The sequence below is a fragment of the Homalodisca vitripennis genome, chromosome 7 (genome assembly GCF_021130785.1).
Source record: "Homalodisca vitripennis isolate AUS2020 chromosome 7, UT_GWSS_2.1, whole genome shotgun sequence".
NCBI lineage: Eukaryota > Metazoa > Arthropoda > Insecta > Hemiptera > Cicadellidae > Homalodisca > Homalodisca vitripennis.
In genome coordinates, this window is record NC_060213.1 from 26,688,029 (window position 1) to 26,709,841 (window position 21,813).

Below are 21,813 nucleotides of genomic sequence, written 5' to 3' on the forward strand. Positions count from 1 at the left end.
GGCTCCTGGAACGACCCTTCTACTCAGAGGCAGAATTTTTAAATAACCAACTATAACCTATGTATTTTTGACGCATTACTGTTCTTGATGAATATGTGAATAAAGAGTTGTCTATTGTCTATTGTCAAATCTCAGATGGACACATTAATTCAGGAGAATAGGACAATATCACTGTTGAGCTAGATTGAAAACGTCAGATCCTTGAGTAGAAGCATACGACTTCTCTCACTTGCAAAAAATTCAGGATCCAACCATTTGCCGGTAAAGTCATGCTTACAGCAAGTATTTTGGGATTTTCAAGAGCCAATTTATTATGATTTTCTTGAAGGCCAAAGAACAACCAACAGTTAATACTACAGTGACATGCTGGAAAACGAGATAAGACCTGCCATTCGAACGAAACGCCACAGCCTCTTGACTAAAGGTGTGATTTTGCTTCATGACAACACCTGTCTACATCCAGCACAGTTGATGAAAGAAAAACTTCAGAAACTCAGGTGGGAGATCCTTCCATATCCCCCCTACAGCCCTGACCTCGCTCCATCAGACTTCCATCTGTTTGGATCCCATAAAGAGAGGCTCCTTCTTCTTCTAAGGGGCAACCTATTGCCCTGCACTTAAGCCTCAAGGGTCTTTTGCACACCCCGGAAGTATACCATGAGACCAACCAGTTTACTGTATCAGCAGTTCTACAAACTGCTGAAAACAACCAATCAGGTCCTCCTGGGGAAATTCACCATCCCCATCCAGATCATCAAAGATGGTGTGTTCCCTTGCTAATGCAGGACAGTCAAAGAGCAGGTGTTTCCTCCTGTTCATCACACATTTGACAGAGCGAATCCTCCCAAAGAATGCCGACCTTGTGAAGATGCTTCCTCAGGTGACCATGTCCCTTAATCAAATCCATAACCTCAGAAGACACCGATAAGGAAAGAAGGTTAGACCCCACCCTATGGGAAGGTGACTGTAAGACCATTTTGCTAATTCTCAGACCTGGATGCAGTCTCCACCTTGTCTCATGTTCAATGTGAACCTACACTGTGGGACAAAAAAAGTGGGACAAGCTTTTAAATTGTTTTAACTGTGTAATATTTTATTCAAAATTAAATATTTCTACATTTCTCTTATCTGTAGCTGATTCCTCACATGATTGCTTCAAATCTATCCTGAAACATCTTGCTTACTTTATTAATATTGCTAATCTTATCATGAGTCTAAAATAATGTCTTCCTTATCAGCTCAGAAGTGAACTTTCAACCCCTTTGTGATCATTGCCTGCCTCAGTCTGTGTGTCTATCCATTACTACTGCAGGTCATTCCCAGCTTAGACAACAACAGAAAATGCCTCTGTCACCAACAGATTGTGCCAGAGCCGTTGCTCTAGTGGATAGTGGCTTAACATTGCGAGAAGTAGAAAACATCACAGGGTTCCCTATGTGATCCAGCATAAGCAGAGCTGTGATTCGCTTTAGATTGACAGGAAGTTATGAAAGGAGGCAGGGATCAGGCCGTAACAGAACAACAAGTGCCAGAGATGATCGTTTTGTTGTGTCAGTAAGTTTGCAAAATCGGTTCCGAACTTCTGTTGAAGTTCGTAATGAGCTTATGAGAGCCCGTGGAGTGAATTTTTCCACACGAACAATTAGAAGAAGGTTACAGGAGGTGGGACTTGGGGCTTATCGCCCAGCTACAGGTCCTAGGCTGCTCCCACGCCACTGAAGAGCTCGTTTGAAGTTTGCTCGAACTCACGTAAAGTGGAGCCCAGTGCTGTGGACCGATGAGTCCCGGTTCTCCCTGAGATCACCAGACGGTCGTGAAAGAGTGTGGAGACGGGCTGGAGTGAGGTTTGCTCAATGTGCAATATCGCCAAGAGACAGTTTTGATGGTGGGTCCATAATGGTTTGGGGAGGAATTTCAAGAGAGGCTCACACTGAGCTTGTAATTGTTAATAGAGGAACATTAAATGCTGAAAGGTATGTGGAAGAGGTTTTGTCAGAACATGTAGTGGTTTTTGCGGGATTTGTGGGTCCTAGATTCATGCTGATGCAAGATAATGCTCGTCCACACACCGCAAGCGTGGTGCAAAATTACTTACGTGAAGTTGGAATCGAAGTAATGGAATGGCCCGCACACAGCCCGGATCTTAATCCATTAGAACACATCTGGGATGTCATGGGAAGAGCAATTAGAAATCGTCGAGGTTGAGTTACACTCTTTGCAACAGCTTGGCCAGGCCCTGCAGGAAGAGTGGAATAACTTGGACCAGGAGGATCACGGGGCTTGATTGACAGCTTCGGTTGCAGACTACAGGCAGTCATCAGAGCCCGAGGTGGGAACACAAGATACTAAAACGCCTTTGGATTACTCCAAGTTCAAGAAAAAATTATTCTAACCATTTAATTTCTTTCTCATTTTTAAAAATTTTAATTTTTTTTAGGAATTAACTTGTAATTACGAATAAATCTTTGTACATTGTTCTTCGTTTGTTGCAGAAATGTGTAAAGAATACTTTTCAATTTGGTTTTTGGTTTTACAACAATTATAACATTAAAAGATTGAAAAATATTATATTGAGTGTCCCACTTTTTTTGTCCCTCAGTATACTTCATGACACCTCCAAAGGATTCACATCTAGAATACCACAGAATGGTTGTGGTCTCATCATGTTAGACGCTGAGCCCAAGTTGGCCAGAGCATCAGCTCTTTCGTTCCCAGAGATCCCTACATGGCCAGGAACCTAACAGTAACATAATTAATTCTGCCATGGGTTGACAGCAATCCCACACAAGTTTGGAGTTGAACACAAGAGCCAAACTCCTTTAATGCTGCTTGGCTATCTGTTAAAATGCTAATCGTCTTACTGCTATACTGCAGACTCATGAGCACATTCCATTATGGCTGTGACTTATGCCTGGAAGACTGTGGAATAAGGACCTATAGGGACCACCAGCTCCCTACATAATCTTACTGCCACGATGCCAGTGCCTGTGCCACTTTTTGTTGACTAGCTACCGCCATCCTGGCCTCCCTTTTTGACCACCAGACAATAGCCCCATACATTAGTGCAGGTCTAACCACGGAGACATAAAGCCAATACAAAACCCTCGATTTAAGTCTCCAAGACGTACCTGTCACATGTATGCACTGCATCAAAGACCATTTCCCTCTGGTGACAACCCTTTCCAGATGGGGTTCCCAGTTCAGGGCCCTATCAAGGATGATACCCAGGTACTTTACCTGACTGAAAGACAATCTACAAAGGAAACATTTTCAATCCAACGAATAAGCAAAGAAATCAGGTGCAAAAGTGGCTTCAAGATCAACCCAAAGAATTTTATGCCAAGAGCAGAAAGATGAGGCAAGCGTATACGTGTGCTGGAGACTAGGTTGAAAAGTAACCAAAGTTATGTACTGATTGAATAAAATGTTTTTGAGCAGTAGTAATTTGTTTTGTTACTTATTGAATGACCCTCATATGTGATACACAATTTTTCCCTGTACATGGTAAACAATGTACTGAATAGTGTCCACATACCTTCTATAGGTAGTGCTCAGGTTTCTGTGGTTATAGTATACCATTTTTATACTACACCAGAATTAAATTTTTAACAAGAACGTTACTGAAAAAAAAAAAAATTTCATACTAATTGTATTTTATAAAATTAATATTGAAAATACTCTTTTTAAGGTAACTACTCTTTAGCTAAATAATAATTGTGATTGAAAAAAATGTAGTAAAAATATTTATTAAGTAGACAAACATTTATTAACAACAAATTATGAAATTGGTGTCTCTTGTTTTTTATACCTCCTGGTTTTAAGTCAATAAAAATGAAAAATGGTCTGTATATATATATATATATTATATATATATATATATATATATATATATATATATATATATATATAGTCTACATATATATATATATATGCGGACTACATAAACATCCCAAATTTGAGTACATTTTTGGTTAAGCATACGAGTTAACTTTTGCCTTACGTAGGCATAAAACACATAGGATAAACAATGGTATTAGAGGACCAAAAAAAAAAATAAAATATAAAATAAAGAACAATGTTAACAATTCTTTGTTTGATTTTCTTTGCTTGGAAATTCTTCATTGTTTGTCCTCAATGATGGATGATTTAAAAAGAGAAGAGGATTGTTGTTGGAATTAAAACTGATATAAATGCCTTTTTAATATAGTGTCGTTCTATAGATAGTTTTGCACATATATTTTTTGTGTTTAACTATCTTCGACAATAGCCTAAACATTTGTTCCACACGCTAATTCATGCTTGATTCTAACTGTAATTAATTAGTTAATGAAAATACCTTATCCAACAAATTTCTGAATTCCAGAGGAAACACACCGAGACTCCTAACCAATCAGCTACTAGAAATTATGCTTTATGATAAATTGTCATTATATTATTGGAATGTAGATACACAATACTATCTATATGACCAAAAGTTGTGATTCACCTAAAATAAGAATAGGATACTAACACTAGAACTAAAATCACATGTGATGTATTACTTTTTGAATCGTTAAAATAACCAATACAAAAATGACAACAAATTTTAATGTGAAACTAACACAAACATACATATTTTGTATCACATCGTTGTTGTCTTAACCACTTAAGTAAATCCGTTTGATCTACTGTATGTACGTACAGAAGCTGTTTTCAATAGGAATGCGATTATCTGAACCTGATAACAAGCTGCTTTCACGTATACCAACAACAATGCTCAACATAATTTCCAACAGCTGTGCCAGATAATCACACCCTACTACTAAGAGACAGACAATAATAAATACTATAAAACTCAGAAACAATGTTTCTTTGGTATTTAATAGAAGACCAAAGATGGTCACTATGTCCTGAGATATAACACCAAACTGTTTCTTAATAAATCAATAACCTACTCAGAACCACTGAATACACTTCATTGTAAAAATAAATACTATACAAATATATAAATAAATGACTAAAACTAATATACCATAGATCAGTACAGTCTTTGGCTGATCAAAGTATTCAGAGCTCTTGGTACAACTTGCATTACAATATCCATCCGTGGTACAGACTTCAACCAGTGAAGCATACCATGAGAGAGCAAGAGCTGGTAATACTGGACAGAAAGTTACGGCAGATAAACAGGACATACGGGAGGGAGACCTTCAACCCCCTCCTGCCCTGTAACAAAAATCATTTAAAGGTTTTACTTTTATAGCATAATAACTTGATAAATGTGTTTAACAACAATGATGTAGTTCAAGTTTTCTGACAATTTTTTGTTGTAAAGTAAAGTAAAGTAAAGTAAAGAATGTCTTATTTTTACCAGGCGAAGTTAGGGCTAAGAAGCCCTCTCTAACACTTAACCTGGGGACCAACGGCTTAAAGGTGACTTCCGAACCACCACCAATGGCCGGGCAGGCGGGCCGCTTGCAAGGACAGGATCGCTCAGCGGTCACCTGTCCAAGCAGCAGGCACGCTCGGCGTTGCTTGATCTGGTTATCTTGCGATAACCGCCGTACCCACTACACTGCGCCATTGGCAACTACACTGCGCCATTGGCACTACACTGCCAATATTAGGACAAGAAGCTGTGAAACCTCTCATTGCACCTAGTAACCTTTGCGGTTACTTCCTTATTAACAGTGCCAGCTGTGCTGGTGGACATCTTGATCTTAGCCTCATAAGAACAATGTTAAACCTCATGCACTTATACGAGCTTCTGTTTGGTCATATAATTATGGAAGATGCTTAATTTTAAAGATACAAGGGCTGTCCAGAAAGTAGATTACGTTTCACTTTACAGCCACTAGGGACGGGACTATTCCGACCATGTTGATGTCAGGGCATTTCTCTGTTCAGTGGCTATCCAAAGGTGCTAGTGAGAGGTTACTGTCGCTCCTTGTTGTTTTACAACAGCAGTTTGAAATGTGTGACGCAATTGAAAATCCACGAGTTGTGAAGTGCGGCCAACTCTGTGAAGATTATGGCAACGATGTGATTACTGAAGGTGGAGTGCGTCAGTGATGCATTACGTTTAAAAATGGCCTAATTAATGTTCATGATGACGAACGAAGTGGGCAGCCCAGCATTGTGACCAATGAAATTCTTTCTAAAATCAATAAGAAGATTAAAGAAAAAGACTGCCGATTCACAATAACAGAATACTCACTTAGTTTTCCTCAATTTTAAGGAGTTTGTTACATAAAATTGTTACTCAGAAGTTTTTTTTTTTTTTGTTCTCTTAGGACAAGAAGCTTATAAATTGCACTTAGTCCTGTAAGAACCTTTGCACTGCTTCCGGAGTGATAGGATATTCAGGATGGGTAAGGTTAGGAAGTAGGGGACCGCCTCCTATCGAGATCCATGAGGAAGAATTAGGGCACTACATCTCAAAGTCATCCCGGAAGAAGGGGACGCCAGCTCTGAACCAGCCTCTCCAGTCAAAGTAGGCAGGGGGTGGCACACCCTTGTTGAGGTTAACAAGAGCCTCTGAGGTAAGGGAACAAACCCCACCAACTCCAACAGTCATCTTTCACAGTAGACTAAACCTATCGAATTGCCCATGAACCCCAGAATCTCAACATTTGCGGTTAGTGATGTGCCGCTACTGGACATCCATAAGGTTGCCCAGATTGAAGTGGCACATTGGTTTTTGCTGTGCCCAGTGGTAGGTTCAACTGGTAGGTATAAACCAGCCAGAAGTGATCTCTGCTGGGTGCTACTCAGAAGTTAGGTTATCATAAATTTTGTGCAGGATGGGTACCAAAAATCTGAACAGAAATCCATAAAAACCAACGTATGGCTGCTTCATTGACATTAAAATTTATGGACACTTATGAAAATGATGGTGACTAAATCAATTACAGAAGATGTGACTTGGGTAAAACATGTGAATTGGGAAACCAAATTACAATCTATGGAGTGAGGAATAAAAACATTGTGGAACTGCTAGAGGGTGTGTCTATTTGGTTGAAGCCTCAGGTGGTAGAATTTTATAACGCTGGAATTTCAAAACTAATTCACTGCTATGATAAGTGCCTAAATTTGTATGGTGACTATATTGAAAAATATTTTTTTTAGTGTCACTTTTAAATGTATATAATACAATATTTCTCTTATTTTGTTTCTTGTTTATGTCAAAATGTAATCTACTTTCTGGATAGTATATAATTAATACCCATCAAAACCTTCTTTAGTTTTTCCAATATATAGATTATTCAGAAAAAATATCAAACACTTGTTGTAGTTCATCGTTTATATAATTTAAAATATTCATTTCACAAAAAAATCTAAAAAGCTTTTGGATGCGTATTGATATATCTTTAAAATGATACACCTTCTATAATGCTACAACAAAAAATAAGGGAAAATGCATTGTTCTTATAGAGAAAAACACAAGTTCGTTTAAACTTTTAAGGAAGAATACTAATTAAAAACACAGCTTTAAAAATGCTAATGAAAATAAAAATCTCCTCACATATAGTAATAACATGTATTAACTGGTGCACAGAAGGCATTACTGGATTTTGGACAGTTTCCACTGTTTACGTTACAAAAAGCACTATGTTACTATAGAATGGAGTACTGTGTTAAATGGATCCGTCCGCTTCTTCAGAAGGTCTTTAAAATAATTTTAAGGCATAAGGTTAAACAAGGCTGAAGATGGGTCTCCACAACAATACTCAAAAGAAATATTTTAAGAACGTAATTAATTGTGTAATCTATGTTCTTACAGAAATCTTAGATGTTACGTTATGATACTGGCCATGTAAGTCTAACAACTGAAATTTATATATATATATATATATATATATATATATATATATGTGTGTGTGTGTGTGAATACTTTATGCATTTTTAAAACAAGCTTGGATTTCACCAAAAACAGGCTTCAGATATTCCTTAGTGTCTGGATATAATTTCCAATGTTTATAAATGTCTATTTTACAGAGCCTTTATAAATATTGTAATCCATACTGTTAACGAAACAATCTTATTTCAAATTGACCAATTACCGTGTCAAAGGTCGCTACTATCAAGTCGTGTGCCAGGTCGCAGACAGCTGAGGTTGGTGCGTGGTGGCACCCGTTTCATTAGTTTTCCTGATGTAATGAGTCTCCCGAAGCCCTCTTCATGCGCAAACGCATAGCCTGACCGAATCGAGCGACGGTGGCGCCGCGCAGACTGAGTCACGGTCATTGTCTCTGACACACGGGACCTGTACAAGAATTGCAAGATTAATTCATGAAATAATTTGTGTGAATAAGAAAAAAATAACAGCTCATTGTGAAATTTGTTGATAAATCAAATTTAGAAGAACAACAATGCTTCTTTTCAATAATTTGAGTTTCTAGTTGTGGTTGCTTCCTTTATTATATTATGCTTGAATATACATTTAATTTGTAATAAATGTATTATTTGGTGGCTATTGCTGCTAAATACAATTTTCTAATCCTTCCAATTAACCTTCCACAGTAGCCAGTCATTAAAACAAATTTTAATTGCTATTTTTAAATGTTCATTTTTGGCCACCAATGGTAACTTTAATTGGCAGCCATTTTTTGACTCCATTGTCAATATCTTATAGACTTAAAGTTCTTTCAGAAAATTATTTTCTATGATACTCTTTCCATGGTTATTTATTGTTGTTAAGTTATCTATCCCTTGATTTTATAAAACAAGTGGTGCAGTTGTTTTCAGTCTTTTCAACAAGTATCATGTTTTATACACTTGCCACACACTAAAAGTAATTAACTGATTACAGTACACTTGCACTTTGCAAGAAAATGTAAGATGGGCAGTAAAATATAGATTTTGTTGAGTTTATTTTACAATTTTACTACATCACAAGAACAATACCATCTAGATGGGTTTCAAATGTATTTTTATGTAGGTGGGTTTCAATTTATGCTATTTATGGTATCAATTTAATTATCTCCCAGTTGGCAAAAACTCCTTATCAGCGAATGGGGCAATCAGACGTGGAATGTCAAGAAATATTCATAGAAGGGTCCAAAATATTGAGTTGCTTGAGGCTGTCAAGCTAATGCTCAAAAATGTCTCAAACAAAATATACTTCTAAACTTTGGAAATCCTAATGGAAATGAGGACTCACCTGCGTTTGGTAACCCGCTGCTTCAGCCTCACCCTGTCTGCCAGTGTGGGGTACACATCAGTAAAGTAGAACCTCCAGGCAACACCAGGCACCATCAGTATAGTAGATGTCAGCAATGTTGTCAGCCAGAAGACAGGTTCCTGCATTGCCTGTACATACCAACACAACAATCCTGCTCAATATCTTTATATCCAAATTTTCCAACACACAAACTAAGCAAATGAAACTTGTGCAGGCAAAATAACATGGTTTTAAACGTCGTGAAGTGTTCTTGCATTTTGTGTTACAAAACCAAATCATTTACCAGTGTGGTCTTCATGGGAAAATGCTAAGCAGATTTACCTAGATTAAAGAACTTGACATCACTTTCCCTCAAGATCTTAGTCCCACTCAACACGAAGAAAAGACATGTGCTGAGGTGTAAGAGCAGTAGTTTTTGTTATTTCTACATCAAAACACACAAACTCGATGCCTGTTCCAAGGGTACATACTCTGCATGTCTTGGAATACGGGTCCGTGATATGGTTACTTCACCAGACTACCGTTAAACAAAAACAAAAAAAGTTTATTCACAGTTGATAAGTCCCATTGGTCCATGCCTAAGATATGAATACTTGGAGGTGAGGAAAATGCTGGGATTTCCAACCTTTGCATGAGGAAGAATTTGCAAAATATCTTGTCCCTGTTAAACTCCCGATTAGCTTAATATCCTTATAAATATGTGTTAAGGAAAAAAATCATCTAGAAAATTCAACAAAAATTGTTTATTCTTAACAAAAATTGTTTATTCTTAACAAAAATTGGACTCCCCCACTCTGTAAAATGATCCGGGTAAAACGTAGATCCAGAAAAATTAGGTCTGGATAAATGAGGTTGTACTGTATCTGTATATTATTAGTTTTATTTGACTAACTTTCCTAGTTTGGTACGTCTCATATTATACTGATTATTTCTGTAATACTATATTGTTATTAACTGGACTATTCATTATCATAAACGTACTTAACACTAGATTTAATATAAGTTATTTCATTGCTATCTTGATGTAGTGTTGGATAATTTTTGTATAATTACATGAAGCAGTGGTTTTGAGGGGCTGAAAAAATGTTACTTCTGTCTGTCCGTATGATATCTTGAGAGCAATTGCGCTATAAACTTGAAATTTTGACATGAACATTCACGTTTACAAAAGGGAAATAAAGTTCAATGATGATGTATATGGGATTTGGCTAAACGTTAGTACAGTTTATTACTTGGGAGAATATCTTGATACTAATTAAACTACAGGCTTTTAAGTTAGGATGAAACTTCATTTCTACACAGGTAAGATGGATGTCCCTTTAGTGATGATGTATATGGGATTTGGTTGAGCGTTAGTAAAGTTTATTACTTGGGAGAATATCTTGATACTAATTAAACTACAGGCCTACACAGGTAAGATGGATGTCCCTTTAGTGATGATGTATATGGGATTTGGTTGAGCGTTAGTAAAGTTTATTACTTGGGAGAATATCTTGATACTAATTAAACTACAGGCCTACACAGGTAAGATGGATGTCCCTTTAGTGATGATGTATATGGGATTTGGTTGAGCGTTAGTAAAGTTTATTACTTGGGAGAATATCTCGATACTAATTAAACTACAGGCTTAAGTTAGGATGAAACTTCATTTCTACACAGGTAAGATGGATGTCCCTTTAGTGATTGTTCTTTATCTGGCCAGGATGCTGTCAAGGGCACGCTAATTGCCTTCAAACATTGGGGAGATATCCTGGGTGGCAGCCCTAGCTTCAAAATTTAGCACAGTCTGTTACATTCCTACTCAGTAACTACTACTACTTGTAATATTAAATATTTAATCATAACATAATGATTGAAGTAACAGCAACTGACACAGAACAGTTGCTTGCACACTCACGTAGAGCAGACTGCCCAGAAGTGTACCAGGTAAGATGACACTGTACAGACAGTGCAGACCGAAGTACCAGGCCAGGCTTCCCCAGATGGTTATGTGGTTGAATACAGTCCAGTACGAAGTGTCTAACATCACCTGTATCAACCAGTTTTACTACATAAATAAACTTTTGATAAACAAAAAAAATTTGTATGGGTTTAAATTTTTATTGAACACAAAAGAACATTCAACTGCAAAAGCTTTACTTTTCGTGTGATAACAAAACTATGTATTTTAGGTGAGTTAAATCACATTGTGCAGATTATTTAAACCTACTATTATTCCTTGTTCAAAGTTGAAATTTATCGTCTTGACAAAAAAAAACCTTAAGATGATACGTTAAAAATACACAAATACTTAACAACTAAAAAGTGTGATGATAAACTTGCCTCACACTGAACTAAATTTGATGTCAGAAAAAATACATAAAATACCCCATCTCAATCGGAAGAAAGGTATATTTCACCTGTGGCCATTATCTCTAAATATCAAACTGAAATTGCATTATTAGTTTAGATGTTTAATTTGCACAACACTGAAGAGACAATAATTCTCAATGTTGGCATGTTAATATAATCGTAACATTTTTAAAAGATTTAGAAACTCCATAATTTGGAAACCTTACACACAAAAATTGTGTATAAGCATATCAATTTCTTTGTAAAAACTTGTATTTATTTTTAGTGTTTATTTTACCATGAAAATATCAAATTAATACGAAATTTTATGATTGGCTTTGTTTGCGATTGATGACATGAACACGGATAGTGAAATTTGAAAAAAGGCACTAAAAATAATGTTTTTGCAAAAAAAGTATACATGTAAACCCTACAAACATATCTCAGTAAAAAAAATCAAAAGAAAATTCAGCAAAACGACATTATTTTAGGTACAAAAAATTCAGTTAAGGGGTTAATTACATTGTTACATTTGATTCTTAGTTGATATTTGTCAGATGAGGTAGTAAATAAAATTAAAATTCTTTTACCAACCTACTAATTAATTTGAAAGGCTCAACAAATAATTGAGCCAGTTCGTACCTGAACAGTAACAACGATGATGAGAATGGTGGCTACAACATTACTGAGTAGTATGTAATCAGAAACTACATAGCCTTTGGATGAGATTGCCTCATGGTAGATTCCTGCAACAACAAAATAAAGAATACATCTCATTTTAACTATCTAGTTTTCTCTCCTTATTTTTGTAACTCAAATTTTGCCTTATGTTTTTTTATTAGTTTTTTATGCAATAAAGCTAAATATTTCTCCACATGTAAAACATGATATACTATCATTAAAAATTTACAACCATTTAAGACACTTAATCAAACTGTGTCCTATAAAAAAATGTAAAACAAAACTATATAATTGGCTTCTTTGTACCCCTTTTTATAACATTGAAATTTTTTCAAAATTAAAAATATTACATTTTAAGTATTCTCATCCCTTGCCAGTCCATTTCTGTGTGGGATATCATATTGTTGTATTGACTATAATATCTTTTATTACTATTATGTTTTACAATGTATTCAAATTTAATTTATGAATGGTTTTGATATTATTGATTTATTTCTTATTTTATTTATTTGTTATCATGTCAACACATTGTCATTGAATATTAGTTGAATTAGTTAAGTAACTAATTATTTGAATGGTTTGTTATTTTTAAACATTGATCAATCATGCAGCTAATTTTCTATCATAATGTTTAAAATTTGCCATTTTTTGTTGTTGGAACTCTGGATTTGTTTTAACTCAATTTTGTGTTATTTGTTTATATGTAATATTATTAATCTATTTATTCTTTTAATCTAAGTTAGGAATAATTTAATTAATTAGTTGAGTTTGACTTGGCTAATGAGTTGTATTATGACTTTGTCAATGTTTATCTAAATAATACGACAATAAAATATTTGAACCTGAATACTGCCTAGTATGTTTATTTGAAATCTTTTTAAAAAGCTCTAAAAACACAACACCAGCACTTTATTCATCTGGACTGAATGGTATTTAACTAATTTGTACTAAAATGATTCTACTATATACAGTACATCAGTGACCAAAATACCCCTCAAAATTAAGAACCAGAAATACTGCTCCCAAATTTATGTGAAAGTGGAACAAATAAGTAAAAACAATTGCTAAAGTAGAATATTAGCCCATTGAAAGCAGTAGCAAAGCCATGGTTTGGAAAACCAACGTTAATTTTTAAATATTTAAAATATTAATAACATCAAGAATGAATGAGTTAAACATCAAAATCAATGGTCGAATTTCAAACTAACAAAATTACACAAGAAGCAAAAAGTTTAGGCCAGCAAGGACGTAGCTAGCAAGGGGGTCCAAGGGATCCGGGCCTCCCAAATTTTCAATGTTTTAGATTACTTTTTTAGTAAACGATTATTATTATTTAAATAATTCAGTATTACTGACATGTACTGTTGAAGGATCGTTCTCAACAAAGAAACGGGTCAAGAACTTTTAAAGGAACAAAATGGGGCCTAACTCTATGTCCACAACGGAAAAATATCAGTTATCTGGAACCCCCCAAATTTTTTTTCTTGGCTACGTTTTTGTAAGCCAGTGAAAAAAATGTTACAATCAAAAAGATATACCTGTATATGTTGAGTACCTGTAACTATTGGAAATTACCGTAAGGCAGAAGAAACAGCACAGCTGATGTATAAAAGCCGTAGACAGCACTGAGCAGGAACTCTCGCTTGTTGAAGAACAGGTTCATGTGTCCAGGAGTGTACAGTTGGGGATACTGAAGGCTGTGCTTGTCGTCCACGTCCTGGTCAAAAACCCCGAGAGCCAGGACAGGCGCTGCTGTGTAGAACAGGTTGTACACGGAGATGAACATCGGGTCGAACACAGTCTGTAACATGTGCATTAAGACAAGATTAGGATTTAAGAACCTCCTCCTGGCGTTAACCTATGACCAGCACTGTGAAGGTGTCTTACAAACCAAACAAAGTGTTGGATACAAAGTGTCCGACCAGCAATCGGGCATTCAGTGATCAACCATCTAAGAAGTTGAGTTTAGCACCAGTTCACCTTCCTCTTATGTGCAGCATCTGAAATCTGATGCTGTTGTAGACTTGACTCCTGGAATCTGAAGACATGTTCGTCTGAAGGGATCTAAAAACAGTCGGGGACGAAGAAGCTCAAATTGAACCCCCCACACCCACTTTGTTTTTGAGCTACACTCTACATTCACATTGAATCAATCCTTTCCACCTTAGTTGCGTTATATGTAGATTTTTAAAGCTATCTACTTTTGTAATTTACTGTTTTCTCGCGGTACACATGGAATTTTTCTACAGTGATTTGACTTCCTCACAACCCCACAATAAAATTTCAAAATATTGTAAGTACAATAATTATAAACTTAAAATACATAAAAGTTGCATGAGCAAAAGTGTAATGATCGAAGATGCCTGGAAGATGCATTCAGAAAAATTGTCACAACACGGTATTTAAGAAGGATTTTTTTATAAACTTCTATTGTGATAATTCATGGACAAGTGTGGCAATGGGTCATACTTGTGACGATAACCGTGACTATTTAATCCTGTTTCATCCATTTAAAACGTGAAAGTAAACTCTTCTGTAGGTCTTTTCTTCCGGATAAATAACATACATTCTCTTCACTAATGAGGTACAGGTCTACATTGAAACAAGTTTTCTCTGTACCTTGATAGAAGATTTTAAATTACACTAACGATAGTTAAATATTATGTCTGACGGTTAACGTCTTCGATGTTGTTTAATACACAGACTTACCTGAGCACTGTATCCACAGAAGAAGGCAAACCAGAAGTGGCACAGTGTGAAAGCAAAGTTTTTGTAGAAGAAGTAGCGCAGAAACTTGCACATGCGATAGTAGGACCACCTGCCATGTACCAGCAACAGCCTCTCCAGGAACCGAAATTGAGCAATGGAATAGTCAGAGGCCAACATGGCTTGGTTGCCTTCCTCTCCACTGATGCCGACACCGATGTTGGCAACTGAATCATGTCATGTGTTTATAAGAACAGTTTATCTATTTTACATTGATTTTATTTAGTCTATTTCAATAATTTTAGACCAATTTTACTAATGCTTAAATTTTCAAAATTTATAAATGCAAATGTTACACTGAACTTAAAGAAACTTCAATTATAAAGATAATTCTTCTGAAAGTTGGATTTATTACATAAAAATTTAATTATATGTTATGTTATTACAATGATGAAATCTCCAATAGAAATCAAAAGAACGTATACATAAAGATTCTTTAGAATTATTCTTTATATTTTGTCTAAAAAGACATTTTTATAGATATGATCTATCTTATACATATATAAAATTATAAATTTAAACTTTTGTCAATAAAACACATTAAACAAACCTTTAATCATGGAGACGTCGTTAGCTCCGTCCCCAATCGCCAAAGTCACAACCTTCTTGTGTTTCTTGATCAACTCCACCACCATTGCCTTCTGGAGAGGAGTCATCCGGCAGCATATTACTGCCTTGCCTGATATTGACATTCATAAGATGACAGAGTTTTTGTTTAAAAACCAATGCCACTACCACCTCAGAAGTTTGTTTGTATTCATCCTTCCCAATCCCAATTAGCTCAGGAAAATGATTAATGGAATACCCTTGTGTCTATTTCCAAAACATGAAAGTGACACATAGAATCGTTTTATAAAACATTTGAACAGAGAGAATCATTCTTATTCAGCTTGAAAAATGTTGTTTTGGGATATTTGCTAACCAAAACAATTACTTGGTTTGGAAATGTGAAGAGGACAGGGCAAAATACACTGGCAAAGATAATAATAAAATAACAATGAATTAGATTATCATAGAAATGTAATTTGCTCCGTCTCTGATTACAAAAGTTCAAATATGGATGTATTGTGCAAAAAATATGACTATGACTATGATGAAAGAAGACCAATAGAAATACCAAGATATAATTGATAAGACTAAAGAAATAATAGAGAACAGAGCAAAAGAACTGGGTGAAAATGCTAGGACTTGAAAAGCAATTCTTAATGAATGGGTTCTTGTGCTTTTGGGTTTGCTATATGTGGGATTTTCATCGGACAGTCAAGGAACCAAGTAAAATTAATTGAGCAAGAATTTATCACATTACACACACATTCTGTTTTCATTACATAAATATTCATCGTAAAATAGAGAAAAATACATCTATATCTTTAGTGAAAAATTAAATCACAAAATTACTCTTGAAAGAACAATTTGAAAAATCAACCATGTTTTGGATTTTAAAATCTTATTTTAACTCATAGTCAGTAATTTAATGTCTGAAACCTGACCAAATAACCAAACATCAAGGTTTGTATCAACAAAAAGCTAACACACAAACCATGTTATTTTGAAAATTACAGCTCCTGGTGAAATGTGTGTGGAATTGAAACCACACTTCACCAGAATAAACTGGGTCTATAGCTTTGAAATTTGGCAAAAAATAATTATTTCAATATGTTTTTCAATGTTTCACTGTGTACTCCAAGGAGTACCTAAAAATGTATTTTACCTAAAAAAAATTAAGCAATTGTACGTCCAACGGGTTGCACAATAACCTGAGATATTTATTTAGGTGCGAGATCAAATTTAACAAACCACCAAAACAGGATAACAATAAAATCGCAATACAGAAATAAATAGCAATGTGTACCTCATCGGGTGCACAACACGCTTTACGAAAGCCTGGTGTGTATCCTATCAGGTACAAGATCGCAGTTGTGAAAGATCACATATGTCCAATGGGATACACGTAGTCTAACAACACAATTCCGTAAATGATTTACGTGAGATAGGAGTAGAGATTCGAGATCTGATAAACAACAGGTGCAATGAGATCTGTTGAATTGTCATACTCTTTTGAACTTGATTTACAAGTAACTCATGAAATATTGTATCATATTGGTACTAACCAAATCGTGTTATGGGTTCTTTTAGTCTATTTTGGTTAGTTTGAAAATTAATTAATGTGAACAGGATAACAATCGGAACACCAGAAAAACACAATCACATCTTCACACAAGTACAGGGTGAGTCTAAAAGGACTTTACAACTTTGAAATTGCATAGATATTTATTTACTTTACTTACAGACTTGACATATGTGTAATTTTGTTGCAAATTACTTCAAGTTTGACTCCCATAGTGCTGTAGTACCAAGTACCGCCACTGCGAGCGCCAGCTTCGTCTTTACTAAAATATTGCTACTTTCTCTGGTGCGGAACGTGCTCGCTGTGTGTTATTGTTTCATGAAACAAACTCTGCTACAAGTGTTCAGCGTAGATTTTGCACAAAATACGGAAGAGACCCTCCAAGCAGGCCTTCTATTTACAGTTGGCACAAGAATTTTGTCGAGACAGGTTTTTGTGTTTGTCATGAGAAATCGCCAGGTCGCCCACAGGTTAGTGATGCTACTGTCGAACAGGTTAGGGAAACCTTTGCCCGTAGTCCTAAAAAAATCAACGCGGCGTGCAGCTGTGGAGACTGGATTCCACAAAAAGTGCTATGGAGACGTTTGCACTTAAAACCATACTGACTTACGATGGCACAACATATCACTGATTTAGATAAAGCTGCTCGTGGAGAATTCTGTGCTATAATGTTGGATCGAATGGGAGAAGATGAGACATTCCTGAACTCAATAATCTTCAGTGATGAGAGTACCTTTCATATCAGTGGTAAAATGAACGCTCATAACTGCAGAATCTGGGGGAACAAAACCCAAGAGAATCCCTTGAATGAGTTCGGGACAGTCCAAAAGTGAATGTGTTTTGTGCGATGAGTGAATTTAAAGTGTACGGGCCATTTTTCTTCATGGAGAGAACTGTCACTGGTATCATTTACCTTCATATGTTGCAGAATTTTTTGACTCCTCAAATTGATGAAGATAAACAACAGGATGCTCCTTTCTACTACCAGCAAGACGGAGCACCACCTCACTACCTAACAGATGTAAGGGATTTCCTAAACGGTCGTTTTCCAGATCGCTGGATTGGGCGTTCAGGACCAATTGTATAGCCACCTCGTTCCCCCGATTTGACTCCTATGGATTTTTTCTATGGGGTTTCGATAAAGATAAAGTGTATGTTCCACCTCTACCAGCCAGTCTTGCAGATCTAAGAAGAAGAATCACAGCTGTGGTTGCTGAAGTTACGCCAGATTTGCTAAAACGGGTTGTGGTGAGAAATTGATTACCGGTGGGATGTTTGCCGTATCACTAATGGAAGTCACATTGAACCGAAATAAGAATATGACAATAAACTTGAAGTAATTTGCTACAAAATGACACATATATCAAGTCTGTAAGTAAAGTCAATAAATATCTATATAATTTCAAAGTTGTAAAGTCCTTTTAGACTCACCCTGTATATTACTGGGTAGTAGTTGGACTCACAATGCGTGCTGACTGTGACGAAGGTCTCCTCCACTTCGTGGCTCAACGCATGAACCAGCGCCTGACCGCTGATCACAAGTGCGTACACTATGCCATCCGTCTCCTCTTGTGATACTGTGCGATCTCGCTCATACTCACTGCTCGTCACATCACTAACATAACTGCACTGTCAGTCTATGTCAAATGTTCAAAAATATTCTTATTCCATATTTGTAAGTATATATAAATATTTTTATACCAAGTAAAATATGTATTTCTTTGTGCCATCAGTACAAAATTCTAGTTCAAACTAAAGTTTTGTTTAAAAATTAACAAAGGAATTCTCTTTATTTTAAAAAAATACTATGTTTAAAAAAATATCCATATCATATGAAGCGTGTAAGAAAACTTCATGGCATTAATTATAGCGATATTGTTTTAATTTGATTAAAAATTGTAAAATACTACTTTTTGACCATCTTAAAGTGAACTTCCTCATCTAAGTTGAAAAAATATTAACTAAATATACTTAGTTAACTAACTCATTAACTGAAAATCGAAACTTATTGCAGTTCCTTTCTTAGCTGTGTTGGACAGCCAGAGAAAAAGTAAATTACTAAATAAAGCTGAACTGGCCCAAAAACTGCAATAGCCATTAGTGCTGACCATGAGAAGGCAATTCAAAATAAACAACTCTGATCTAGCTAGAGGAATGGCAGTGCCAGCAGTTCTTGCCATCCAAGAGCAAAAGGTTGAGAAAGTTGAATTATTTCGATAGTAGAGAAATTAAGTTGGCAAACCTGAAAGTAACCACACTGTTGTTGGTTTGGCCGTACTGCATGCCAATCCGGATAGTCTGCAAGTACTTGTCCAGTTGTTTGACGACCTCCACAGTGGAGTCTCCATCAACCACCATCAGCTCCATGTCATCATCCAACAGCTGGCAGGAGTAGCCGACATTGACAGCAGTTTCTGTCAACACATATACATGGTTATTGATGAAAAACTTCATAAATTTATTGGGAGGTAATTTTTATTTTCTTCCTATTTCTTCCATTCATAAGTATTGTGATGATCCATAAAATTTAATTTGTCTTTACCACGGTAGTACAGTCAGGGGGATAGAAAATATATCCCCTACCCCGAATTTTGGAAGAAATTTATATTTTTAAAACAGTAAAAACACAACAGGTTACAAATAAATAAGCTTAAACTTTTGGAATAAGGTTCCTATAAATTATAGTCCTTCCTTAACTCCTTAATATGTGCTGGCTTATTTCAGACCTGTACTCTGCCCTGACTGGGTTTATTTGGTCCAAGATATCCTAAGGTACTATCTAATTTTAAAATCATATAATTTATTAACTTATGTTAGACTCATAATATAATTATACAAATTGTGTTAAAGTTATTCAATTCTATATTTGCAAGATTTTAGGGGGAAGTGTCAGGGGGCAAGATTTATTTAACCAAGCCAAAAGACAAATCTGTCTGAATCACCTCATACATCAAGTACGATGACAATTTAATTTTTACTGGAAAAACACAGAGTATATATATATATGTTGTTAGTGCTTATGTGATTCTCGGCCACATATGTATATACAGGGTGGAAAAAAAGTATGGAAACGCTTTCACTAATTTTGTATGGCTTCACTTATACAAATTAAATTTTGTACATCACCACTTGTATTAATAACCTAGTTTTTGAGACCAGTAGTGACATTTTATCTTTTCAGGGGGACGGCCCGTGAGGAGTCGGACGAAAATCTTAAATGTAAGCATAGGCCGAGTTTGGTATCAAATTAAAGGTGTAGTAAAGAGAAACTCATTACCACAAACCGCACTTATGAAATTCAAACGGCCCGTACTCTGGATAGGGTCAACCTTTTTAAGTGCGGTTTGCGGTAATGAGTTTCTCTTTACTAGACCTTTAATTTGATACCAAACTCGGCCTATGCTTACAATTAAGATTTTCGTCCGACTCCTCACGGGCCGTCCCCCTGAAAAGATAAAATGTCCCTACTGGTCTCAAAAACTAGGTTATTAATACAAGTGGTGATGTACAAAATTTAATTTGTATAAGTGAAGCCATACAAAATTAGTGAAAGCGTTTCCATACTTTTTTTCCACCCTGTATACGCCTGCAGCACTTCAGAGATTAGTGGATAGGGGTTAATCCTAAATAACTCAATCATGTGAATTAGAGCCTGATAAATTGGAAGCCGATATAAATTATTGGGCCTCTACTACGGTAGTTAAAACACAATACAAATATACTTCCTTATCAACATACTTAATTTTCACTATTTCTTAAATCTTGGTTCTAAGATTTGTCTTAAAAAGCTGTTATTATGAGATGTATGTTGCATGTTTTGTCCTACTGTTGTAGAAAACCTAATTCATGATTTGTTAAGACTATTTTTATATTCAATAACTAATACAAAATAAGGGAAGCTCTTCTGGCAACGCTTGTATGTCCAATGAGTTTTACACTGTTGATGAACTCATAATTAGCTGCTGGGATGCCTTAACACGTTCACTGATGTGGATGCACTTTACTATTATTTCCCCTCTCCTAAAGTTGATACATATGACACATATTGCAGAAGGCGTTAAAGAGAGTCAGTATGATTGTATCTCAAAGAAGGATAAAGTTTACTACTAATGAAAGAAAGAAGTTAATTTCCTTAGAGGCCCAAAAATTTGATCCTGTTACCCCAGCCCCACACCCTCATCTCTTCTTGACCCATCTGTGTATCAGATCCGTGCTCCCCTTTCAAACAAGGAGCCATCCTGTTGCAATTCTTGATGCTCTGGTATGATCACCTGAAATGGGTGATATATATATATATATATATATATATATTTTAAGGTAAAAGAATTTGCAATTTGAAAATTTAAAGTAACTCCCCTCTACCGCTTTAGGGGGGAAATATCTTTATCCTTCAAAAAGTCCAAAAAAGTCTAAGTCCTTTAATAGGCATGGTGAAGATTGTATATTGATATCTCTAACCGTTTGGAATATATCCAAGCCTATCAGGACTTAATTTACACCCTGTATGTATGTATATACATACAGTGTGTTTGAAAAGTATGGGTACGGCTTAATATTTTAAAAACCATAGGAGATAACATCTATAAACTTTGCACAGTGTCATATGACTATGTAAATTATTTACCATGGGGGGACGGCCCACAGAGGAAAACATGGAAATCTTAAATTGAAGCATGGGTCGAGTGATACCTCATTATTTTGAAAGAGCTCACTTAGTAGAGTTGAATGCCGCAAACCACATCTC

General features: G+C 35.7%; 1 protein-coding gene across 2 annotated transcripts in view; it reads right to left on the bottom strand.

Moving 5' to 3' along the window:
• Positions 1–4,842: 4,842 nt before the first annotated feature.
• LOC124365738 (phospholipid-transporting ATPase ID) overlaps positions 4,843–21,813 on the bottom strand; it is a 105,630-nt gene continuing 88,659 nt past the window's right edge. For both annotated transcript variants that reach the window (XM_046821727.1, XM_046821726.1), the window contains 10 exons: positions 19,312–19,483; positions 18,533–18,684; positions 15,492–15,620; positions 14,885–15,108; positions 13,751–13,976; positions 12,137–12,240; positions 11,061–11,192; positions 9,143–9,291; positions 8,043–8,245; positions 4,843–5,205 (listed from right to left, as the gene is read on the bottom strand). In XM_046821727.1, coding sequence (XP_046677683.1) covers positions 8,047–8,245; positions 9,143–9,291; positions 11,061–11,192; positions 12,137–12,240; positions 13,751–13,976; positions 14,885–15,108; positions 15,492–15,620; positions 18,533–18,684; positions 19,312–19,483 — 1,487 coding nt within the window. In that variant the 3' untranslated portion in view covers positions 4,843–5,205; positions 8,043–8,046. The remainder of the gene's footprint in view (positions 5,206–8,042; positions 8,246–9,142; positions 9,292–11,060; positions 11,193–12,136; positions 12,241–13,750; positions 13,977–14,884; positions 15,109–15,491; positions 15,621–18,532; positions 18,685–19,311; positions 19,484–21,813) is intronic.